At 44.8% G+C, this 27,121-nt stretch overlaps 1 protein-coding gene across 2 annotated transcripts in view; it reads left to right on the top strand.

The window, feature by feature from the left end:
• CDCA7L (cell division cycle associated 7 like) overlaps nucleotides 1-27,121 on the top strand; it is a 150,238-nt gene that overhangs the window by 105,570 nt on the left and 17,547 nt on the right. For both annotated transcript variants that reach the window (XM_085631595.1, XM_085631596.1), the window contains exons 7-8: nucleotides 20,278-20,427; nucleotides 20,521-20,657. In XM_085631595.1, coding sequence (XP_085487721.1) covers nucleotides 20,278-20,427; nucleotides 20,521-20,657 — 287 coding nt within the window. The remainder of the gene's footprint in view (nucleotides 1-20,277; nucleotides 20,428-20,520; nucleotides 20,658-27,121) is intronic.

The following is a 27,121-nucleotide window of genomic DNA, read 5'->3' as shown; positions in this document are numbered from 1 at the left end:
ACTAGTGGAGGATGAACATCATGACGATAAAGAAGGTGTGGATGTCTATGAATATACTTTAAGGAGACTAGAGGCGCATTTCAAAGTTAAAATAAAGGTGGTTCTTGAGAGGCACACATTTTTCAAAAGAATTCAAAGGAAGGAGGAGAAGGTATCCTCTTATGTAGCTGTGTTGAGGGGTATGGCGGCCACTTGTGAGTTTGGTGCGCTTACGGACTCTGTTATTAGAGACCAATTAGTAAGATGCACTAATGATGTGAAGGTGCAAGAGGAATTACTGACAAGGAATCCAGACCTAGAGGAGGCTATTAGTATAGCAAAAGGGCTGGAACACACGGCACTATGTATGAGAGAAATGAAAATTTCAGAGGAGGTTAAGGATAAGTCTGGACTTAAAGATTCTACAAGTGTGGAGGCAGCCTGCAATGTTGACAATAAAAATAGGGAGGTCCCTAGCAATAAAATGGAAGGCCTGAAATGTTTTGGGTGTGGAAACCACAATCATTTGGCTAACAATTGGCGATGTCCAGCCAGAAATGTTATATGTAGGAAGTGCAACAAAAAGGGGCATTTTTCAAAAGTGTGCAATGTAAGTAGTACTAAGGTTCATGTTGTTGAACACAATGTGGTTGATGAAGGGGAAGAAAAGAGTTTTATCTTTCAGATAGATGGGAGCAAGGAAGAAAACACACAGTATCCCACATGTGAGATTAGTCTAGATGGGGAAAAATTCAAGGTGTATGCGGACTGGTGCTCTCCTTTTACCCTGGTGGATAAGAACATGTTCAATGAGAAATTTTCAAAACACAACATCAAGTTAGAGACAGCTGATATTGATCCCTCTGGTTACAATAGAGTTCCCATCCCGTTGGAAGGAATGGTAAGAATGAGAATTTCTTTCAAAAACAGGCACATGGTTGGGAAGGTATATATAACCAGGGAGGGCTCAAGTCTATTAGGGTGGAAACATCAGAAGGAATTGGGGATTAAGCTTGACCCTAATAACCATGAGCAAGTACTTCTTATTGATCCCCCAGTGGTTGGGGCTAATCTGGTAAAGGAATTTCCTGAAGTTTTCAATGAAAATTTGGGGGTACTTAAAAATTACATGCATAAAATTAAACTCAAGGATGGAGCTACACCAGTAGTGCATAAAACACGTTCGATCCCCTTATTGATGAGAGAACCCTTAAGAATGGAATTAGAAAAATTGGTCATACAAGAGATTGAATGTTCAGCGTGGCTGGCTCCCATTGTCATAACGAGTAAGGATGGGGGGAAGAGCATTAGATTATGTGTGGACCTGAGGGCTTTGAATGCCAACCTTGTAGTTGACAGACATCCTTTACCTAGGATACATGAGATGCTGAGCACGTTGCAAGGTGCTAAGGTTTTTAGTGTACTCGATCTCTCATCGGCCTATCACCAAATCAAACTTCATCCTGATTCGCAACCATTGACTGCTTTCACCACCCCATTTGGCAACAACAAATTCTTAAGGATGCCTTTTGGGCTGGCGTCAGGAGCTTCGGCGTTTCAAAACATGTTCTAAAAGATTGTCCTAAATCGATGTGTTTTCAGGATGATATTCTAATTTATGGTTCGATTGACATAGAACATAATTTGAATGCTGAGAGAGTCCTCAAAAGGTTAAGAAATGTAGGGTTCACCACAAAAGAAAGCAAATGTAAGGTGGGTGTAACATCGGTTAACTATTTAGGGCACACAATTTCCGAGGAGGGGATAAAGCCTAAAATTGATCTGGTTGAAGCTGTGAGGAGAGCACCTACCCCATCTTGTAAAGAGGAAGTGCTTTCATTTCTGGGATTAGCACAATATATGGCTAAGTTTATCAAGAACTTCGCGATGTTATCGCAACCCCTCAAAGAAATCTTTAAAAAAGACATGGCATTCACTTGAGGAAAAAATCAAGAACAGGCCTTCGAAAACATTAAGGAGTCAATTGCGTCAGCACCATTTATTGGCAACTTTGATGTGAACAAGGACACTATCATTACAACCGATGCCAGTGGCAAAGGAATAGGAGCCATGCTTTCACAAAGAATTGACAATAGTGTGAAAGTGGTAGCTTTTGCATCAAGGTCTTTGTCTGGGGCGGAGTCAAATTACTCTACAATAGAAAAGGAGCCGTTGGCTGTGTATTGGGCGATAAACACTTCAGTTTCTATGTGTGGGGTTTGCCATTTGAAGTATGTACCGATCACAAACCTTTAGTCTACTTGTTTGGCAATAAGGTCTTAGAAAACATGGCTCCCCGCATAGCAAAATGGGTTCTAGGTTTGCAAGGTTTCAATTTCAGGATGATATATGTTCCTGGCAAACAGAACAAAGTTGCTGACTTCTTATCTAGGTTCCCAGTGGAAAGACAGGAGGAAGAAGTCACAGGTATGGAGGGTGTCCTGGAAGTAAAGCTCCCAGCTGTGACAAAAGAACAATGGGACTATCACATGGAACAGGATAGTACCCTCAGCAATGTGAAAACATTTGTAATTAAAGGTTGGCCTAACAAGTGCAAAAACTTGCCAGGGTTCCTTCAACCTTATTGGAATGTGCGTAACAAACTGTCTATTGTAGGGGGGTATCTCCTCAAGTCGGGGAAAATTGTTCCTCCAGAGGGGTTAAGAAGACAAATCATTGACCTCGCCCATGAGGGGCACCTTGGTAGGAGTCTATGCAAAGCAAGATTGAGATCTGAATATTGGTTCCCAGGTATGGACCAGTGTATGGAAGAAAAAGTGAAGGACTGTTATGCTTGTGGTGTAAGCGATAAATCCAGATGTATTAGGCGCTCCCCACTTATTCCTGTTGAGATCCCAAGGTCTCCATGGGACAAGTTAGGCTTTGACATCACTGGCCCCATACGGGCTAAAGGACCGCTGCAGTGGTACCTTTTAGTGCTTATTGATTATTACTCAAATTGGATCACTTACAAATTTGTGAACAACATCGACACCAAATCCTTGATAGAATTTATGAGTGAGGTGTTTTCAAAGGAGGGTATACCTTCCACCTTGATCACGGGCAATGGTGTTCAATTGGTGTCGGAGGAGATGAGGGAGTTTCTTAAGGACATGTCCATAATTCACATACGTACCCCATTGTACTGTCCTAAGGCCAATGGTAAAGTAGAGAGGGCCAATCGAATGTTGAAAGAGTGCATCCAACTAGCGGTCAAGTCAGGGTCTTCTATCGAATCGGCTCTGAGAGACATGCTTTGGTCCTACCATACCACACCCAGCCTCTCCACGGGTCATACTCCTTTTGAGCTGTTGAGAGGGAGAAAGGCCGGTTCAAAGCTGTCACCTAATTGGTTGTATCCCAAGGATTCAGTGGGGGTCAATCCGGAAGAAATAAGTAAGAAAATTGAATCCAGACAAAAGAGGTACAAAGAGTGGTATGACAGAAAATGGGTTGCAAAGGAAAGGTCTTTCAGCAAGGGGCAAAGTGTATATATCGGGAAACCGGTGAGCTTTGGAGGCAAAGATAAGTACTACGCCTCCGAGAAAATAAGAGAGGTTAAAAGAAATGTTGTCATCTTGGAAGATGGGAAAAAATGGAGCATGGATCGGGTTGCCATAAGTCCGAGGGAGTCAGGCCATGCGGGGGACAGCAGGCCCATGGTCCAGAGTTCCAGAGCATGTGAGGCTCAAGTGGGAAGGGGGTTGAGACAAAGGAATCCTCCAAGTTGGCACAAAGATTTCAGAATGGTTTGAACATTTGTTTTAACCTTTGCTCCCACGCTTGTTCTCTGTCAAGGGGTTCCCGCTTACAGGGCACCTGGTTCCTTCCGCCCTATGTCAAAACCGTCTCTTATATCTCCTTCGTTCTTCTTTAGGGAGGAAGATGTGTTATAGTTTGTCACTTGGTACACTCCATCCTCCCCTCTCCTACCCTTCACAATGCGATGAAGGCAGCTTTGGAATGTTGACAGGCTGCCTTCACTAGGTTTACCTTATGGCAGCAAGCTGAGGGTGCAGTTATCGTTGATACCTAATAAAGGATTTTACTCTTACCTGCGTGATCAATATTACTTCACTGGTCTTTTTCAAACTGCTGTTCCCTACCTAGACATGCATGGATATTTTTAACCTTCTAATTGATAAAAACGTGGATTTTGTTTCCTCACAGAAACGTGGCTCAATGACCAATTGTCAGTGGCTATTGCATTAGCCATCCCACAGGAGTTCTCCATCAAACATTATGATCGAGATAATACATTTGGTGGTGGAATTGCAATCCTACATCTCGCGTCATCTCCGCTCTCTGTTTCTAAGCTTATTAACAATAATAAAATAGAGGGCATGTTGTTTACCATTACTCTCTCTGCCACCTTTTCAGTCTTGGGTGTGCTGATCTACTGTCCGACTGCTAGAACAGCTGCATCTCTACAATCTCTTTCTGAAATATTAGGGAAACTTTAATCACTCCATGCTAACTTTATGGTTCTTGGAGATTTTAATCTCCATGGGGATGACACCAACAACAAATTGGCTCAACAATTTGTGGGTACTTTGGAAGGATTTAAATTGTAACAACTTGTTAAAGTACCCCTGCTTCGCATGATGCAGGTCTTTGGGGAGACGTCCGGGCTATACATGAACCCGAGGAAATCCACCCTGTGGGTGCTGGGTGGTCGTGACGTGCAGGGGGAGTGGACGGCGTCTCTGCGGATTGCGGCCGGAGGGCTGCAATATCTGGGGGTCTTTTTGACCGACGTACCGACGATTGCCTGGGAGCGCAATGTGGTGCCGGTGTGGGAGAAAGTATGTCGTGATGTTAAGCTCTGGGCGCGTATGCCTCTCACCATTTGTGGCCGTTCTGCCATCTTTAAGATGGTGGCGCTGCCTCGACTTCTCTACCAGCTCCAAAACCACCCCTATGAGATTCCTCTGTTGGTTTCGGAAGGTCAATGCGGTGCTGAGTCACTTTCTGTGGGAAGGGGGCTTGGCCAGGGTGTCGCTGAAGGTTTGCTTTTTGTCCGTGTACGATGGGGGACTGGCTACCTCCGGTATCTTATCCTATTATTACGCCTCCCATTTATTGGTCCTCAACGAATGGTGGTATGGAGATAGGGGGGACCCGGCATATGCGGTGGAGAGGCGCCTCATGGACCCACATGCAGTGCATACCCTACTCTACGCGACTGCGTTGCGGGCGGCACTGCCACCGGTCACTCAAGTGGTGTTTTGGGTGTGGAGCCGGGCTCTGCGTCATATTGGCTGGTGGGGTAGACTTACCCGGGAGACCCCGTTGTGGCAGAACGGGCTCCTCCCTCAGTTGGCGACCGTCTCTGGATTCAGGGACTGGGACAGAATTGGGGTGTCTACGTTGGGATCGGTGGTTCAGGGCTGTGTGATGAAATCCTTTGAGGTCTTACAGCATGAGTATCAAATGCCACGGACGCAGTTCTTTAAATACCTCCAGCTTCGCCACGCCCTCGCCCCTAGGCTGGAGGGTCTCCAATCCATTCCTGAATACAGTCCCCTTGAGGCTCAGGTGTTTATGGGGGATCTCCAGGAGAAGAAAGTTTCTAAAATATATCGGTCCTTGGTGATTCATGGGGCCCCGTCCCTGCAGGGTCTGCGGGAACGGTGGGAGGCGGATATCTGGCCATTGGACGAGACGGACTGGAGGGAGGCGCTGGCCTCCCCCCGTGAGGCTTGTATAGCGATCCGCCTGCGTCTCGTCCAATTTCGGTATTTGCACAGGACCTATTACAAGCGACAGCGGCTGTGGCGGGCGGGTCTTATTGCCTCCCCGGACTGCCTTAGGTGTGGACGAGAGGTGGGGTCTTTGGTGCACACGGTCTGGCACTGCCCTGCAGTGTATAGGTTTTGGGGGAGGGTGTTGGGGTGCTTATCCGAAATGTTGGGCTGGGATCTCCCTGTAGACCCCCGATTGGCATTGCTCCATGTTATGGCTGATATTGGGGGCAATATTTATAAGCGCCACTTGCTGCTTCTAGGCCATAACGACAGCCAAGCGGGATTTAGCTCGTGCGTGGAAGGCCCTGGTGGCTCCCTCTCTCAATGTTTGGAAACTGGGTCTGGATTTCAGTATGGGTCTGGAGTTACCGATCTTTAGGGCGCGTGGGTGCCCTCGGAAACACTTCAAGATTTGGAAGCGGTGGGCTGATTATAGGGGCATTTTCCTTGCACCGGTCCCTGCGGATGGAGATTTGGGGCCTACTTGAATGCCAAGGGTGGTACTGCATACTAACTGTATAGCGATGGTTCTGGTGGTGTCTGTCGGGGGGAGGGGGTTGGGCGTTGGGGCGGGAGGGGGGGGCTTTCTTGATAGATGCTGTATGAATAGCTCTCCATTGTTCCTCTATACGACAAAATGTCAAGTGTTGTTGCTATTTACTATGTGGCAGTTCCCCTGGTTTGTCAGGGGCCTGCAGCCCTTGCCTACTTGATTAATAAAAAGTGTTGTTAAAAAAAAAAAGTACCCACTCACATAGCAGGTCATATCCTTGATCTCATCTTGGCCAGTCGTCTTCTGGCCAAAGTACTTCCGGTAGTTACTCGTATGGTCTGTTCATGTTTTAATTCATTTTGAGATTTTAACACCCACCTCTTGTGTCTTAACCTGCACAATCAAAACGTTGTCCAGCCCTTGGCACAAAGTTAATGACCTGCTTCTGGCTGATGGCTACAATCCATCACTATTAATCAGACCGGAGTGTTAGACCACAATACTATTCTTTTCAGTGATTAGGTTGAGAAGGCCATCTACACTATTGTACCTAAAAATATTGTACTCTGCTAAGAGACTCAAGCCTTCAGCCCCCTGGTTCTCCGATGCTCTTAAACTTCATAAATCTAGTTGTAAGAGGCTGGCTAGGCACTAGAGAACTAGTTATGATGAAGAAGCCTAAACAACTTATCAGGATGCTCTCAAGAAATACCATAGAGCAATATATATGGCTCGTAATACATCTATTGCCCTGTCAATATCTGAGGCAGATAACTCTCCCAAAGAATTGTTTAAGGTGGTTAGTACCTCTCTTTCTCCTTTGGCGACTAAAAATACTCTCACTCTGTCAATGGAACTTTGTGCAGATCTTTCTGGGTTTTTTTCCTAATAAAATTCAGGCTATTTATGATCTTTTTCATCAGCCTTCTGCAACCACCTTGGGCTTTCCTTCCGGTCCATGTACCCCATTCCTGTCTTGTTTCTCTCCTATATCTCTTGAAAAACCTGCCAACGACCTTGTCAACTGTAAGTTAGGATCCCCTCTTGACCCTTGCCCCAGACCATTCATAAAATGGCAGTTTCAGTGTTATCCCATGGTGAATAGCTTGCTTAATGAATCTCTTGCTCAGGGGAGGATCCTCTCTGGCTGGAAGCAGGCCCTTTTACTTCCCCTACTTAAGAGGCCTTCTGCTGACCCTAATAATTTAAGCAACTTTGGGCCCATTCACTTCTTCCCACTATGGAAAAGCTGGTGGAAAAAATGTTAATCGACAACTTACATTAAAAAAAACAAAAAAGGAAAAAGAAAACCATCTGTTACGTGACTCGCAATCAGGAATTCATCATGGTTATAGCACTGAGACTGCTATTCTTGAGGTCTCCGAGCATATCAAAATTAATGTCAACTGAAATTGTTCAGTTCTGATAATGCTTTTGGATCTTTCTGTGGTATTTTTTATATAGTCTCTCATGCTATTCTGCATGAGAGACTGGAAGGCATGAGCATTACTGAACTCGCCCTGTCAGTTTTTAAATCTTTCATCATCACCCTCATGCAGGCTGTCTTTCTCCCTCCCTTTACGTCTGCAGCAAAGCCTTTGGATTGCGGTGTTCTGTAGGGCTCAGCTCTTAGCCCTACCCTTTTTTTTTATATGTCACCCTTGGCCAATATTGTGGAGTCTTTTGGAGTTCAGTTAGTTTCCTATGACACACAGCTGCTTTTGGCCTTTCATGAAAATGTTCATTCATCATAGAGTTCTTTTAAATCTTGTCTTAGATCAGTCAGACTGGATGAATACAATTTTTTTGGTTTAATTAACTCAGACAAAACTAAGATTCTTTTTTTTGGTACCTAATCTATCCCTTACTCTTACTTTGGTGGCCATTAGAGATGGAAGTTCTCAATTGTCCTTCCCCTGTTGTAAAGAACTTGGGGGTTAAATTCGATGCTGAGCTCACTTTTGAACCTGAGATAAAAACATTGTCCACTTCTTCTTTTCTGATCCTGAGATCCTTGAGACCTATGCTACATTTATAGCAAAAAACGTGTACACGCCTTGATCACTTCCAAATTGGACTACTCTAATAGTATGTATCTCGGGCTTCCTGCTTTTCTTATTCAGCATCTTCAGATCATTCAAAATGCTGCTGCCCGATTGATCCATAAAATCCCTCCCTGGGATTCGATTTCAAGTTACTTGCATCCGCTTCATTGGCTACCGATCAACGTAAGGATCCAGTTTAAGGCCCTTACTTTTGCCTTTAGAATCTTTATCTCAAGGGGACCCCTCTATCTTCGGCACCGGTTCAAGCTGTCCCCTCCGGCACGCTCCCTGCCTTCCAACAACCTCAAAAGGTTTCAAACCCCTTGCATTGTTAAATCCAGAAGAGGGGGGCATCCCTTTGCCTACCTGATGGCCAGACTGTGGAATGCCTTATCTTTGCCTTGAGAATATGTCCATTTGAAATGGTTTTCAGGAAAGGACTTAAAACGCTTCTCTTTGATTCTGCACTACCCTTCTCTTAAGTTCACCTTTGCCTTTAGACAATGTAGAAATTCTTCTTGCTAGCGCCGGGACACCTTGTTAGGTAGCTATGTGCTTTAGAAATGTATTGTATTGTAATAAACCAAATTCATTTAATATCTACCTGAGCCTATTATTGAGTCTTGCTGGTTCTTCCATTGAAACAGTTATTTTTCAATGATTTAAATGTATTGTAGGAAGAATTGGCGAGCTTTTACAGAATATCAAGTCCTGCTTCTTTTATTTTCTGTGGCTGTAGCAGAACTTTCGGTTTGCATAATTCTAGTCCGACTAAGAATAAGAGGTTGGGTCTTCCTACTTCAAATTATTTATTTCTACAGCATGGTTTTGAGAGTGGTACACTTAAACCTGATTTCAAATTTGTAAGTTAGCTGTCAATTTATGGTCCTCTGTGGACCGCGAACGTGGTGTTTATGTCACCCTAACTTCCACCCCTATTATCGACAGAGAAAGATTGATCAGAGGTTCATCGCCTCTATGGTAAATGGAAAGGCTGCAGATTGTCTAATCGCAAAATGGCCCAGTACGGTTAGAGTAGTAAGAGTAAGCGTAAAGAAAATCTTTACCACACTTGAGCTGCCACACTACTATGCACTTTCATCAAAGTGAAGGGCAACCCAGTAGTTCTCATCTCTGTTTTCCAATCACCCTCACTTGTCGAAGGATTCTTTTATGCACCTGTAGGATGGTGCTACCTACATATAGTCCAGTGCATGGACTCTGTAAGATATAAACTACATATTCACTCTTGCTGTGAAATGTCCCTCTGATTTTTATGCGCCTTTTATAGAAGGGCGAGAGGACCTCCGTGTTAAGTCAATTGTAACATGCCTTACATTTATTTCATTTTTTAAAACCTCTGCTCCTCTTCAACCAGGTTTCATGATCATCTACTTCTGGGCTACTTTTGGCTTACTTGTGTCTTATGAATTTCGCTCTTCTAAATGTAATAGATAAGCTATTGGGAACGTTCTTACCAACTACTGGGTCGTTTATTGGTGCCAGTGTTCCCGAATAATCCTTCCTCTTCCGTATTAAAAGATGAAATTAATATAAAGTGATGTCTCGCATCTTTGTTTACTTTTCCTGACGAACACCACCCTTTCTCTAATAATTAAGTTGGCTCTGTTTCTAACATCTTGCACAATTTCCCTAATGTAACCCCTCTGTACAAATCTCTCAACTAGTTCCTCCTGAGCTTTAACCTTTAAATTCTTTTGTCTTACTGCTGCTCCTTCATATTATTACATTCTCAGCATTAAGTATGCTACGTTTGAGGTTCTCTGGGTGGAGACTACTTGCTTGGAATATTATGTTACCAGTAGTGTGCTTTCTGTATAGTTTAGTTTGAATCTTACCATCTTTAACATAAACTGTTAAAACAAGGAAATGGGCTGTTTTTGTGAAAGTTACTCGTAAAGTGCAATTTGAGGCAATCTGATTATTCGTTACCATATTGACTTTGGAGCACACACTCTTTCCACATGCCCTTATGCAGATTAATAGCAGGGGCCAACCAGATGCCTATTGCCATACCTCTCACCTGCTTGAAAGTTTCCCTATTGAACATAGTTATTCAAACACCATTTAACCATGGAAAGCAACACCTGTATATGTTTCTAAAGTTTTAACGGTCTATGACTTAAAAAGTACTCAGTTGCTCTCAATCCATCATTGTGTCATAATTCACTTACTTTGAGGTATTTACTGCCAAAAAACACCCAGTTCAAAACAAAGTAACAGTTCTGGCTCGACCATAAATAAACATTGAAATGTGCCAGTTATGAGTAGTGAATGCATGCAACCAGCCCATAACATCTGCTGCCCAACATAATGTTGTCGTCTTAGCTCTTTTTGTTTTTTTTAGGCCTTGGCTAGCGTTGCAGCGCATGCGCTGCTCGCTTTGCGAGGCATGCAGTATACACTATAGTGGGGAAGCTTCGTGGAAGCTCCACCTACATTTCTTATTTGCTTATTTCCTCAATGCAGCCTTCCGATAGGTTTTATGTTTGTTAGTCCCGCCTCATGACGACCATGTCGTCATTTGTAACCAGCCACGGCTACTGGCCCCTTTACTTCAGGCACTATTTTGTTGCCCCTCCCTACCCCCTCCTGCAGTCCGTCCTTCTCGGCCCATCCCACCCGCACTCCCGTTTGCGCACTTTCTTCACGTGCGCATAGCCCCCCTAAACCCCCCCCCCCCCTGCCAGGTGCAGTCTGTTTATCCAGGGCTGAGCGCTAGAGTCAATATCTCTGGGGAGGCAGAAATATTTTGTTCCCCTACCTCCTTCTCCCCCCCCCCCCCCCCCCCCACTCCCGCAGTCCGTCCTTCCCGACCCTCCCACCCTCACTCCTGTTTGCGCACTTTCTTCCCGTGACGTGCTTGATGAGCTCCAGCAGACCCCTCTTCTTGCCCTGCAGCTCGTCTTCTCCGCTCGGGGTGCCCTGCGCCGGGGTAAGCAGCAGGAGCAGGAGGATGGCCAGCAGAGAGGGCCATTTAATTTCCTTGCCCCTGGCATTGCTCTCCCTTTTTTCCTGGGAAAGAGGAGAGAGAGCGGTAGTTATTGGCGAGCTAGCTGATGGCCATGCCAGCCCCCCGCCCTCTCCTCGTCCTTGGGGACCGCCAACCCCTGTCCTAAAAGAGAACTGGATCTGAGAGTAAACAGGGAGTCAGGCGTGCTGCCGGGAGCACAGTGTCGGCGCTTCTGCTGATGCGCGCCTAAATGAGATTTCAGACTAATTGTAAGTCTCCTAAATCAAAACTCCCTCTCGCCTCTCCTCTGAGGCCATCAAATGGGAGCCTCTATTTTATTAAAGGCTGCAGTGGTCTGCCAGGGACTGGCCGCGCCTCCCATCCCAGCGAAACCAGAGCCCCCGGGGCAGAGAGTCTCGGATTAGAAAAGATATTGCGGACGGCAGAGATAACAAGCAGTGCTTTGTCTGGGGTGTGTTCACAGCATCCCTCCTTTATGTTCGCCAAGAAGCTAAGTTGACGGCTGTTCCTTGAGCACACCCAGAAAGAGGCAATTCAAAGCAGCTCATCCCTACCGACACACTAAACTCCGCTGTGAGTTAACACCTGGAGCTTCCCGAGCCACAAATCACGGGCTCTCTCGCCTCAGGCAGATGCTGATACACTACACTATCTACAGTAATAAGGCTTGATTTCACAATAACCAAAAAAAAACTAGAATGCAAATGTTTCACTTACAGTACTGTGAATACATGTAAACTCAACGGCTTGTATGGTTACCTTTATGGTAGCTATTGTAAGTACCCCTGAGTCAGGTTTCACGATGTAAGCATTCCAACAGATTTTTGAGAGTATTGGTGCTGAGCCCAAACTTTCATTTCTTCTTTAGTTCTTTCTTCGGTCTATTATCTCCCTCCCCTTCCGTTCTCCCTTTTCCGCGCTCTTTCTTTCTTCTTTCCTTTCTCTTTTCTTTAATTCTTTCACCTCAGTTTTTTAACTCCCCAGCACTTCCTCCCTTAACTTTTCTTCCTTTCTTCCTTCCTTCCTTCCTCGCACTTCTGTCCTTTTTCCTACCTTTCATCTCCACTTTACCCTATTCTCTCCCTCCTCTCACCCATCTTTAGCCTCTTCATTTCCCTCCATTATTTTTTCATTTCTTCCCTTTTTTCTCCGGCTCTTCATCCCATCGTCTCCTGTTCCTTAGTAGGCACCTCCAGCCACCTTCTCGACCTCCCCCATCCACCCATACTCCTTACGATCCACTCTATTTGCTTTCTTTCTTTTCCCCTTAACCAGACAATCCGCCTCCAGATTGCAGGCACACTGCACAATCCGCATATTCATAGGAGTAAGTACTTTGACACAGTCCGCTAAAAGGAGCATATTCTAGGCTGAGAATATGTAGAATAAAGAGGCATGGATAATGCAGCACCGAGCTATTAAGCTGGTGATCCGGACGTGTGTCCAGGCCGTAAAAAAGCAACAGCGCTCCTCGGCTGCAAGCGGAGCATGAATTGGGAACAGAAGGCACGGGCCAGGGGCGCGGGCACGGGCGAGAGCGAGGGGCTGCCGAGGAAGAAGGGTACCCCAGACCTCCGCTATAGCGAGAGAGGTGTGCTGCGCTGGGATCGGAGGGTGTGTGCGAGTGGGTTTGTCTTATTCATGATGTGTCTGTGTTTTGTATGTGTGTGTGCCTCTGAGTCGATGTGTGTGCGCCTCTGAGTCGATGTGTGTGTGTGTGCCTTTGTGTAGGTCTCTGAGTCGGTGTGTCTGTACCAATGCGCGTGTGTGTCTGTACCAATGCGCGTGTGTGTCTGCGTCCATATATGCGTGTGGCTGGGTCTGTGTATGTGCGCCTGTCTGTGTCAGCAAGTTTGTGTGTGTGCTTATAGGACTCCAGACCTGCATATTCTACCTGCATACGTACCACAGGCCTCCATGTTAAACCACAGTAGATGTTTCAGCACCCAAGCTAATGTGCTGCATAGCTAAATACATATAAAGGTCTCAAATACGAGGCCGATTGCATTGCAAATGCTTGTTCTTTCTCTGTCGTTGAAAAATTAGTGTTTTAAGCAGGGTGGTTGGTGCAAGTTATGGCGTGCGCTGATAACATAACTAGTGCATTTCAGTGGTTTTACGTCTTTGCGATAGAACCAAAACTCTTTTTGTTACAACTTTTTTCCAGTGAATTTCATGTTTGGGAGTTTTTAGGTTTCGCTTGCGCTGTGCTTGAGAAATCTATGGTTTTTAATATAAACTTAAAGGGACTTGAATCTCACCTCCTGGCTTTTCATTGGTTCATGTGTATACCATTTACCCTTCCTTTATTTCTATTGGCTGCAGCATATTTCCATGCATTTTCCAATGCTTGTTCCTCATCTGCTTCTCTTATCAGTTTCCCGCTGAAATTAGTTTAAGATCTGTTTTGGTGGAACTACATTTTCATAAAGTTTTGCCTCTTACTCTTGCAGCATATTCATATAAAAATGTATCACCCAGAGAGATTAAGTGATTTGCATAGAGTCACAAGATGTTGCGCTGCGCTGCCAAGACTTGAACTGGGATCCCCAGGTCTTGAGTCGGCAGCTCTGGCTGCTGCGCCACATCCTCTCCACTCTCGTGTTATCTGTCAGGGAACTCTTTCCTTCTTTCTGACGATGACGAATGAGAACAACTGTTTAGTAAGGCATCGGTTTCACCGATGCAATGAATAATGTTATTTTTTTTTTCCTTTTATGATTTTTCTCCCTTTCTGGAACTCAAAAGCCACGTGATTCGCAATTTTTCAGTTTGTTGGACAAATTCATCACCTAAAGTGGCTGCTAGCAGGATCGCGATCTCGTTTTGACTTCTGAGTCGTGCATTTTTTTTCTTGGTATTCTAGTTGGGTTTTCCAGGCCTCATAGCTGCCAAGGTTTCAGATTGCTATGAGTGACATTTTCATAATTTCATTGTAATTATGAGTGACACTTTCTCGCAAGAACAATCAAGCAATAAAGATGAGGGAAGCATATAAATATCAGAAATTACACCCAGTTCAGCAGACGATCTTAAAACTACTGCAAAGCACCAGAAATGGAACGGTACTAACTTAGCACACTGACAGACCTCCGGGTGGGGGTTGCAAGTGGTAACGATTTTACTTACTAAACTCTCTTCTTGCTGATCAGATCTTCAGCTAGGCAGGCTCAGCGCTGCATGACTGGTGTTGGCGACTGGCTCTGCGGAAGGCAGGCAGCAAGCTCAGGCTGCCTGGAGCCACCCCAGCAGCAATCATTTTCAGTTTGCCACCCGCACCTAGTTAGTCCATGTAGCTTGTTAGAGTACACTCCTGGGGGCCACTGCAACTGAACCGGACGGTCAGTGAGTGTGACTGTCGGTCACAGGTCATGACTCAGACGAAGTCCTCCACTGCACTCTCCCGGCTGGGCTCCGCAATATTGAATTCGCTGTGGGTGGCTATAACAGTAGTAAGCCCCACAGCGCGGGCGGCCGGCCGGTGCGAGCCCTAGTCACTCACCACGGCAGCAGGCAGCATCAGACCGCTGCGAGCAGAGCCTGGAGGTGCATGATGATTGCAACCGGTGGCTGCCACAGGCGGCGCGCTGCCAGCTGCCACACCCAGGTTTGCAGCGCTTCAGTGACAACAAACATATCATACAAATATGTGTGACAATGCATTTCAGTGTGGTGATGCGGAGCACCACACTGAAATGTGTTGGTCTAACGCCTGATGCGTGGTACTTGACAGGACTGAGGCCTGTGGTTATCCCTCAGCCCTTCCTTTGTCATCTTTAAAGTAGGCCACCCATGGCTGTGGAAGGATGTCGTAACAGTGGCCATATTGTCAAACCACTACGACATCATACATTTGCTTGAACTATTCTGAGGAAATACAGATGACCATACGTAGTTGACCTTGGATTGCCGTTGTAGCTTCCTATCTGCGTCGTCTTAAAACCTATGAATGCAATTCAGTTAGAGTACCACATTGGTAACTCTTTCTCTGTGAAGATTGTCTTGTGCTAATATATTGCGAATTTCCAGATTGGATATAAACAACACATTATGCACATATTTTCCATAAATGCTATTGTACCCCCATTGGCACTTTATGAGTGTGATCTTTCTGACACCTACTATTCTACACTACCAAGCCTGTCTTAGCAAAAGGCATGCCTTTGTTGCCGTTTTCTTAAGGCACGAGTAATTGTTAGTTTTTACTAAAAATGAATCTAGTCGAAGTAATAAATCGGCACCCTTTGAATATCTGATATGTAAACTTTCTACTAAATAAGCATTGGCAATGCCAATAGATCTTGCCAATGTGAGATCATTGGCTTTGTCAATGTCTTTTAGCCATGTTGTGCAGCAGCCCTTTCCATAATCCTTCAATGATATCCTAAAACTGTTTTCCCATATGTTGCTCTTCAGGAAACTAACCTCTCCTAGTCATCTGCTCTCTACAGATCGTTTGCCTCCACACCACTTACCCTTCGTGTTTGGAGTAGCTTTATTCAAAATCAAACCAAATGGGATTCATATGAAATCATGGGGCTGCAGAACGTAACCCTGATGTGAGCATGAGTTCTCTTGCAGTTCCTCAATTTTAGACTAAGTGGGTCTTCCGGACAATGTAGAATACTTGTTCACCCTTGTTTTAATATGTTAAACTTAGGGGTTTCGTTGTTTGGAAAATGAAGTATAACAACTAATTGTGTTACCCAACAGGATACTGAGGGGATCTACAAAATGGTCAATTTGTCTACTCCACACACAGCATCTGTACATACTATATTTTCGTTTCTCTAGAGCAGAGCTTGCATGTGCTTAGAACATGTACGAAACTCAGTGTTCTTAACAACCAACACCACCACTAATATTCAAGAGCTAATTTACCTTCCGTGGTAACTGTGTACTCTTAATCCTTTCTCTCCCTTTTTAGGTCTCGCCTGACCCAGCGCATGTGCTGGTCTGGCGATACTTTTTGTGAGGGCTCAAAAAATGCTACCATGGCCAGCCTAGAGCTACAGTGCATGTGCGCGTGCTTAGGAGCAGAGGCTGGCAAACCTCGTCATGCTCATTAAGTGCCCGCGCTCACTTTCACTTTCGCCTGCGATCACTTTCGCGGCGCCCCTTTGATGTTCTCGTTCAAAGAACATCAAACATCAAAGAACATGTTGTTGTGTTAATGCTTTGCTGCGCCCGTTTGACTTGCAATGGGCTTTCTCTTTCCACAAACTCGATGTTTGTGTTCGTTTATTTTGAGATGCTTTTAGTATTACTGTTTTGTGACTTAAAGAACATTAAGGAAATGTTACTGTGAAACTGGACAACGTTCAAAGTGTTTACTTCTGATCGCAGTGGCTGCTTCATGTCCGTTGCACCATTCAGGGAGTCCTTTTGTTGGCGCTTTCATGAGGACATGATGAGGAAGCTGGAAACTTTTGGCACATTCTCTTTAAAAGCACAGCATGTTGGCGACTGGTTAATCGATTAGACCTATGTAGCGCTTTAGACCTCAAAGCGCTATGGTGGGTGCAGCAGTTACAACTCATGAAATATGGGGTGCAACTCACAAGGAGGGGGCAGGTTTGAGTGCACATTGGCTGCAATCAAACTCTTAAGATGATGGTCTGTGTGTATCCATTATCAGCACTCAGTCTTCACTAAGTGATCTTGTTTGTTTTGTTGTTGGGTTAATGCTTTGCTGCGCCCGTTTGACTTACAACGTGCTTTCTCTTTCCACAAACTCGATGTTTGTGTTCTTTTATTTTGAGATGCTTTTAGTATTACTGTCACACACAACCACACAGACACATACACAACCACCCACACACAACCACCCACACACAACCACCCACACACAACCACCCAAGAACCACACACCCAAGAACCACACACCCAAGAACCACACACCCAAGAACCACACACCCAAGAACCACACACCCAAGAACCACACACCCAAGAACCACACACCCAAGAACCACACACCCAAGAACCACACACCCAAGAACCACACACACCCAACCACACACCCAACCACACACCCAACTACACACCCAACTACACACCCAACTACACACCCAACCACACACCCAACCACACACCCAACCACACACCCAACCACACACCCAACCACACACCCAACCACACACCCAACCACACACCCAACCACACACCCAACCACACACCCAACCACACACCCAACCACACACCCAACCACACACCCAACCACACATCCAACCACACACCCAACCACCCACCCAACCACAGAACCACCCAACCACACACACCCAACCACACATAACCCCACGCACAGCCCCACGCACAGCCCCACACACCCAACCACACACACACAACCACACACACACAACCACAACTACACACACAACCACACACAACCACACACAACCACACACAACCACACACACACACACAACCACACACACACACACAACCACACACACACACACAACCAACCACACACACACACAACCACACACACACACAACCACACACACACACACACACCCACACACACACAACCACAACTACACACACACAACCACAACTACACACACACAACCATAACCACACACACAACCACACACACACCCACACACACACAACCACACACACACCCACACACACAACCACACACACACCCACACACAACCACACACACACACAACCACCCACACACACAACCCCACACACACATGCACCCACAACCACACCAAGAATTGGCATAGCCAATTGGTCTTGCCTTTGGGACCTTATAAGTGTTTAGCCACGCAACAGTTGATGTGGTTGCACCAAGGATATTGTGCTGCATAACTTAATACTTAGAAGGTCCCAAAAGCGAGACCTATTGGCTATGCCAATGCTTGTTTAAACAGCTGTCCATCATCCCTCTAAAAGGCCCCTTTTGCATGCCACCAGTGTACCCGGAGAGAAGGTTATATACACTCCCCTACTCCATGTCAGTGCATGTTTCACAATAATTCCTTTATAAGGGCAGTTACGTTGATTATGCATTATTATTGATTAGAATGATTTAACTTATATAGGTAAATGTCTAGGTGACTGGGTGCTTAATAGAAATTGAAAACAATTTGACTGGGGGCAAGTGTGTTTGGGATGAACATGATTGCAGGTGCTAAAGGTTATTCCCTGTTGGCAATTTAAAGATTTGCTGTAACTATTTTTGACGGTTGCCCATTCTGGGAGCCAACCCCCAATTTTTTAATGCACCTGGGTATTTTGATCAACCCAAAATTTACCAATGGCAGCTCGGTTCCTGCACCCTTGATCTTGCGAAACAAGCCACCACCCTTCCTTACATCAGACCTCAAGCAAGCTTAGCAGAGTAATAAAGTAATGACTGGGACCACTCAACTGGTTTCTAGATTGATACAAAATTAGGGTATATTGGGTCTTACAGAGAAATGCAAAATATATGCCTTGAAGGCACAGAGTACATAGTCAGAAATCAAAATTAATTCCAAGTTTCACTAGTCAGCAGAAATCGTAAATGGAAAGGACAGCATCCCCGGAGATGTAAGGAAAGGCTATCTCTCACACCCAAAACCATGGTGTTTTTTTAAACCTATTTTAAGCATAAGTAATGAGCAAAACTTCAAATTAAGCATGACATGCTAGCGGCAACACATTATGCAAATCAGAATGATGATCAACACCCAAATAACACACCTATATTTCTAAAGTAGAGAAATTCTTCCATTGTCTTCCACAGCAATAGTGCAGTCCGGAGATTGTACAACACAATATGAAACCTTTTCAGACAAAGACTCATACATTGGTGTCCTAGCAAGCTTGCATCAGAACTTCCGCCAGAACGGTCCCTCAGAACATTACATTAGGAACTCAAACAAAATTCATTCAAAACAAATGCTCTTGAAGGCAAACAACCATTTTGCATCAAAGTGTCCTGTGCTCTGCGAAAACTGTGCAAAACCAAAGGGGATGATGGACGGAGTGTTGAACATTGCAAGCACTCTTCCCCCTGTCAACTGATCTGGGTTTAATCCATCATCATTCTTTAGCTCACTCCGCCGCCCCAATTCAGACATGCCCATATGCAAATCAGTTTGACCCTGTTCCTCATGGGAACAGTCCAGCCCGAACTGCCAAACGATGTGTTCCCTGGGCCGGAAACTAGCATCCTGGGACCGGTTTCTGGCTAATCAGTCGTCTTCAGCCAGGCTAGCTTGAATCTGGTGGCAAAGTGAGCAAGGGACCCACGTCTGGGCATACCCTGCCAACTTAAGGCGAACAAAGCAAACTCAAAGGGGATGATGGACGGAGTGTTGAACATTGCAAGCACTCAAACTGTGAGTCGAGATGGCGCCTAGCGGGACATTGTTTGGATTAATGAGAAGGAACTAGATGAGCAGAACAACAAACCTGGTCATAACTAAACTACATTAAAACACATCTAAATAAAATAGTTTCAAGTGCAAGAATTTATAATTCATTGGTTATGACTATATTCATTATTAAAATCATTAATATTCAAACAATTGTCACCCAAATTTGCATATTTAGAAATAGCTGCAACATCATTGATGTAGAAGGAAAAATACTCTTTCAGCAGCGTTGCGGACTACAAAAGTATGCAGTTTCAGCCATTGACCTTGCTTTATACCTGCTGAGCCCTGGAAAATGAAGGCTGTGTATCATGATGGACCTGTCCAATGAAGCTTTAAATTGTGTGCCATTGTTGCGGTACAGGCTGCTTGATTCTAATTTACTTATGTTCCACTTTTTATTAAAGTACATTGCAATTTCTATATATAATTATCCTCCCCAATTGGAATTTGATACTCATTTGGATTTCCTATTAAGGGATGAAATGCTGTGTTGACCATGCCAGGATTCATACCTGTAACCTACAGCTCACGCCTGATGTCAGCACTGATTGTTTAACTCTGTGAGCCTGTTTTACTGGATGGATCCTATATGTCATTGTGGGCAGCTCAAGTTTTTCATACTCAAAATTCTTTGTTGCAGGGAAGCACGTGCCATCAGTGCCGTCAAAAGACAATTGATACAAAGACGGTCTGTCGCAATGGAGGTTGTGGTGGTGTGAGAGGACAGTTTTGTGGTCCCTGTCTTCGTAATCGCTATGGAGAAGATGTCCGAACAGCTCTTCTGGATCCTGTAGGTTCACCGTACGCTTTTGGCTAGTTTTCTTAAGTGTGCTCTTGATGCTTTTTATTGACACCTCTGTTTTTTGTCCTTCACACCGTGCAGGATTGGATCTGCCCTTCTTGTCGTGGCATCTGCAATTGCAGTTACTGCCGTAAGCGGGATGGCCGGTGTGCTACAGGAATTCTTATCCATTTGGCAAAATTTTATGGTTATGACAATGTCCAAGAGTATCTCGAAAGGTAAGATCTCTTGCAACACCACTGTTTACAAAACTGCGAAGATGCATGCAGCAAAATTGCGTCGACGGACTGTTTATACAAGGTTTAATAACTTTTTGGGGATTTAAAAATCGACTTGTAATTTTAGTGTATGTATGGAGGCCACTTTGCACTTGACTTACAAGAACTGTGTGCAAGCAATTACAAATTCTAATCACACATTGTCCTACTTTATCAAATTACCAGCAAATTCTAAAAACTTGGCTCACTGAAAGAGCTGCAATGAGATTCAGATGGCGCCTGTCAATTGGTTCATGGATGTTTTCAAAATGCCTTTTTCCATTGCGGGTTGTATTGATGTCCTTTTCCGGGCCGCAGCAAAAGGCCGCAATGGAAAGTAATTTTTCCGACCGCCTGCATGGCGTTGCATCATAATTTGGTGGGTGGAACTGCCGACTACATGTCATGTTGTTCAATTCCAGACATCGTAATCAGGCCCCAAGTATTAACATCAAGGGGCTGCATTTTTGCTGGTCTTTGCATGTTATTTCAGAAAAGTGCTTCCCTTTGTTTAATACCTGGACTAGTCTTGTATTGAAGTGTTGTCCAGTTTTCATTTTACTACGTGCAGAATGTTTGGTAAAGCATAATTTTTACCACTCTGCTGTTTCTCTCAGTTAACAAGTCCCACCAAGTTCGGGACCCCAATGTTTTGTTTGTGGTTGCAGGCTATTAACCCCATTCTTTGAAGGAGCTCAAACTTTCAGCCGTGTTAAACTGCCTTTTTGATTTCAGGCATTTCTTGTATGTAGACGTGGGCTCAGATTTGCCAAGCCTTTCCGTTCTCCTGGCTGCGATGCAAGCACAATGCAAATACTTCAGTCATATTCACAGAGCCACGCAAGGGGCAATTTGGCCTGCCTTGGCATTGCTTTGTAAAGAAATGTAATGCTACTCAACAGCTTGCCACCTTACATTGCATTTCAAGCTGGGAGGTGTTCCATAGGCGGAGCATGGGTGTTTCAATGCAGCTACCCATGGAATTTGGCACAATCCCAGGATTACTAAGCCTAGGAAACCTAGCAATGTACCAAAATGCTATGCCTTTCAGTTTAATGCATAGAGGAAAAATACCTTTTATTACTCCGTTATTTCCTCATTTCGCACACATGGAAAGAGGGTTATGCCTCTTAAGGATTGTTTTTTGTCTTGGAAGATGTCCCTTGCACTATGGTGCAAGGGTGCCGGCATTGGTGCTAGGCAGCAGACAGTGTGCCAATGCAAAGTGAGAGCAGATCTGCTACATGTCTTTGTAAATACAGAGCATTTCTGCTCTATGGCTTTCACACCACGCAGCAACTGTGCTTGCTGTCCTGCATTGCGTGAAAAATAAGTAAATATGCCCCTACTCTCAAGTCGTCCTCTTGAGGCTTCCACTGGTTTTAGGAAGAATGTCAGCCAGGATTTGCAAATAATTTGTGTTACTTTTTTAAACACAAACATGACACAAAGTGTTGTTTTGGGCTTTACACTCCAACTCAAATTGCGGTTTGCGTTGGAATGTAACCCAAAGTAATGCAGAGCTGCGCAATGCGGTGCCTTGAGTTACTTTGCGTCAAGGTGGCGCTCAATGGGTGGTGCATGGGCATTCCCATGCAACCACCCATGGTGTTGACGCAAATCTCTATCTTCCAAGGACTGGAGACCGTGATTTGTCCCAAAATCCTGCGCATCTTCGAGCAGGTGTAACAAGGAGAAACGTTTTCATTTATCCCGGTTTTTCCCACTTTACATGTGTGTTGCATTGTACAGCAGACATACAAAATGGGAAATACCTGACAGCTTAGCTGTTGTACTGAAAGGGACTTCTTCCTGCACAAAACCTTTTGCTTCCACAATGCAGACACACTTACATTATGGCGCAAGGGTGTCTGCGGTGGTGCATGGCAGAATCAGAATCGCGAAGTTGATCCACTAGTGTTAATCTTTTCTGCATTGGTGAATGAACAAACGTTCCGCAGTCTAGATGCATGAAGGCCCTCAGTTTTGTTTAGAGTATTTAAAAGATATTATGACCTAGATTTGCTATGAAGGCAAATAAGAATTTCCCCAATAGAACCCAGTTAAGGATGTGGACCTGTTCTTTGTGGTCATCCATTAAGTCCAAGTTGAAGTGGAAACACAGGAAGGGAAAATAAATCCTATCCTGCTACTCTATCTAAAGTAAAGGGACAAGGTGCCACTCTATCACACTCTCCATCCCAGACTGAGGAGCCAATTCCACCGTTGATCCTGAAGCTCCCCGAATTCCCTGGCCCATCGGCGATGCTACAGCATATTGAGGCCTATAAGGATGTCATTCTGAATATTGTTGGCACTCTTCTGGCCGAGAGGATCCGCGGGGGGGGCTTCCATTCGGGTTCTGTCAGTGGATACTTTCTCAGTTCTGTTTGAGCCCCTAGAGCCCACCTCAGGCTGTGTGTGCACTGATTTCCGTGCCGACTTCCATTCTGGCTCCAAGAGCTGCACCGGTCCCGTCTTCATCAAAGCCGGTTCTCACATCAGCGGAGGTGGGTGCCCTGGTGACTTCTGTGTCCAACGCCCAATCTGAATCAGTCTCTATCTCGACTGAGATTCCTGTCTTACTCCACTGCAGCTGGTTCCAATACACTCTAATTCTGACAAAACACTTCCTCTGCTACTGAGCCATCCTCAGTTGAAACAAAAGGTTTTCGATTCAGTTTCTAACAGAGTACCACAGCTGGAGAAGACAGTGGATATCATGAGGATGATTTACCCCCAAAGTATGATGACCGTTATATATTGATTAGCTTACAGGGTTAGTTTGCTATTTTGGAATGCCATTAGAATAGAGTGCTTCCTTTGCTGTAGTCATCAGGTGTGCTGCTGAGGTCCTGAATTATAGCTGATGTATAGCTTCTTTATGTTGATTTTAAAACAAATGTGCTTACTGAAGTTCTTCAGCCTGGGCCATTGGCTTCTGAGCCCTTAATGTCTCTCAGTGAAGCCCTAATTGACACCCTTATGAGTACTTGATCTAAGCATTGCTCTTGGCCACTAGCGAGCAGGCATGTGGCCAGACGCCATAGACCGGTCCCTGGAGACCTTGATTTTCTGACTAGCAGCTCGTCCCCTGCCAAAGTGGCGGGCCGGATGAGGGAAGAGGGAGGGGAGATAGGGATGGAGGTAGTGGGGGGGGGGGGGGGGGGGGAGGAATCTGCGGACCAAAAAAAAAACTTCACACCGTCTTCCACCACATCACGCTCTTTCTGGTTCTGGGCACAGGGTCCCAGAATGCACTGCAGCCAATCCTGGTGCTGCAGGAAAGCAGCGTCAGGATTGGCATGAGCGCCGGCAACTGCACTCCCAGTCAGACTGGGACCCTGTGCCTGCTCTCTCCAGCCCCAGCAACGCAGCTGAGACTGGAGAGAGCTTCATTGTGCATGGGGGGTTTGGCCGGCCTGAGACGGCCAGCCAAACACCTCATGTGCAGAGAAGGGAGTTCCCACCACTCCCCCACCAGCAGTGTCATACGCTGGACCCTCCCCAAGACTCAACAGAGTCCTGGGGCGGGTGCAAGGGATTAAAATAAAACTATAATAAAACTGGTTTAAAACCTGTTTTAATATTTTTTTATTTGCCTGTGGTGGGCGGCGCTCCTCCGCTCTAATGGACCGGCTGCCGCTAAGACACAGTATCCTAATGCAGATGGCTTTATAGTCCAAACTTTGACCAGCAGGGTGAATTTGAATTTGTTCCTCACGTCCCTCTTGAAAGGAAGTAAAAAAGGATTGAAGTGATTGGGAAATGTTTGTTCTCTTTGACGAGGTCAGTCAGTGCCAGTTGTCTGCTAGCCCATCATACACATGCCCTCTGGAACATGGCCAGCAAGATCTTGCCAGTGGTCCCGGAAGAGTTCTGGGCTTCCTTGGCTCAAATCATTCAGGATTCAGCAAAACATCTAATTCATGCTGGCCTGGATATTACAGATTGTTTAGTATGAGCAGTCTGCACTAGTGTGGCGGTCCTTCGCCACCCGTAGATAATAGCCATAGGCCTTCCTGGAGATGTACAGGTAGGCTATATAAGATTAATTTGTATAGCGCACTAATCACTCGAGAGGGTATCCAGGCACTTGGGCAGGTGTGTGTGTGTGTGTGTGTGTGTGTATATATATATATATATATATATATTACCTACTGGCGGTCGCCAGTAGGTAGTTATAGTTAGGACCCCTTTTCCATAGGAAATCCGCAACATTCTATTTTGAATAACTTTGGCGCCGGTCGATGAATCCTCGCGAATTTCTCAAAATAGGTGGGGCGCTACGCTCCGCTCCTACCCTGAAAGTCTCGGGGGGATACGTCAAGCGGGGGCTGAGATAAAAGGGGGGTCCCAAAACGCGTTTTTCCCATGCATTTTTCCATAGGACCTTTAGAACGAGCTACAGCCTGAACGGCTGAACAGAATTACTAGAAATTTGGCAGAGAGGTAGTCCCTATGTCAAGGAAGTGCCTTTTGTAGGTTTGGTGTAAATCTGTTCAGTAGATTCTGAGAAAATAGCCTTTAAATCAATATATATATCTGAGCCCGCTTACGGTACGCTTACCGTACGCTTACGGTAAGCTTACGGTACGCGTACGGTGGCGTGCGCGAGCGCGATTCTGATTGGCTGTTAGATCTTAGTAAACATTCGAATCGGCCGAAACCAGGAAGCGGCGGCCGCCATTTTGTGTGTTTCACTCAGAAAAAAAAGAGTGAAAACAAGAAAAGGGGGCAATGAGGAGAGTTACAGACCCCCTTACATTTGTGAGGGGGTCAAAGAAGGACTGTAAAGTACAAAGAAAACATTTATTGATTTTAAAAAAAATCACGGGGTACGCGTACGGTAAGCTTACGGTAAGCGTACGGTAGAAAAAAAAATAAAAAAATAAATGAAATTCAGATTTAAGTGTTTAGATATTAGGGGGCTCTAAAAAGATCCGTTGTGTTTATGAAATGATTTTTTAGTGGTACCTACAAGTAAGTACCGATGCAGAGTCTAAGGTTCAAGAGGAAGACTCTGTTCCCTTCATCATTGAAGTGCACACCATCTCCTCTATAAATGTCTTGCATGTCATAACGCAAGTTGTTGTGGTAAATGGCACCCATACCATAGTCACGGAGGAAAGCAGAAACAGATTTGTTGACGTGCTTTCTTGCTTTGTCATCGCACCGCGTGCCCACCGTGCGTGCACGGAACGAACTGCGTTAAGTGGGCGCGCATGCCACGAATAGCGTAAAGTAACTTAGCATTTAAAAAACCGTACAAATTCACTGAAAAAACCATAGGTTTCACACACGTTATAGTTAGGAATTAGCATTTAAAAAACCTTGCAAATTCACTGAAAAAACCATAGGTTTCACACATGTTATAGTTAGCGGAAATTTTACTGATAAAAAACCAATGAAATTCCCCCGTTATAGTTAGTGCAGGCAACTATAACTCACGCGACCGCAATCTTCTGCTGATGACATATGTGTCTTTATGAAAAAAAAATATTTGTAATATATTTATAGCTAAAAATGTATGGAAGAAGACATGGGCAAATAAGTGTCTAAATACAGTATTAGCATCAGCAGAGGATTGCGGTCGCGTGAGTTATAGTTGCCTGCACTAACTATAACGGGGGAATTTCATTGGTTTTTTATCAGTAAAATTTCCGCTAACTATAACATGTGTGAAACCTATGGTTTTTTCAGTGAATATATATATATATATATATATATATATACACTCACACACATATAGGCTAAGAAATGTCCACATATCATTGAATTTTTCATTTAAAATAAACCATATATCTCTAACATAGAGAACATAACACTTCCAAGTGTAAACATAGCCTTTATTTGAAAGGAAAAAGGGGAATGTAAGGCATTGTTAGCCCAAAGGCTGCACTGGGAAAGCATAACGAAGAAAAACTGCCTTTAAGACCTCCAGGACCTCCTGTATCCCATCATGCTCCACAGGGGCAGTTAGGTCAGTTCATTTTTCTGGCTCCTTCAGTGAGGATCTTGGAGCACTGAGCTCTTCGGTTCTTTGACATGCCTGTCTGAATTTTCTCTTCATAAACTAAAGTTCTTGCTTTCATTCGACTGTTTTGAGTACCCACTGTTCTTTTAACTACTTTTCTGACTAAAATATTATTTTTGTCAGTCGAAAAACAAAATGCCATCTTAGTTCAACAAATGCCCTTCGTGTGAAAAAAAGATGGCAAAATCCAGCCCACACTCGTCTGGATTGTGTGTTTGCCCCCTTCTCCTTTCCAGAGACTTGCTACTACTACCAGCAACTTTCCAAATGAACATTGAGAGAAGATTAAGCGCCATGCTCTTCAAGAGAGAAACGGTACGACTATTTAGAGGTCTTGGATGGTCCCAAGTCCCTTCCAAAGAGCCCTCCTCATCAACACACGGGGGAA

The sequence above is a fragment of the Triturus cristatus genome, chromosome 10, assembly GCF_964204655.1.
Source record: "Triturus cristatus chromosome 10, aTriCri1.1, whole genome shotgun sequence".
Classification (NCBI taxonomy): domain Eukaryota; kingdom Metazoa; phylum Chordata; class Amphibia; order Caudata; family Salamandridae; genus Triturus; species Triturus cristatus.
This window is presented reverse-complemented; position numbering and strand designations above follow the sequence as displayed.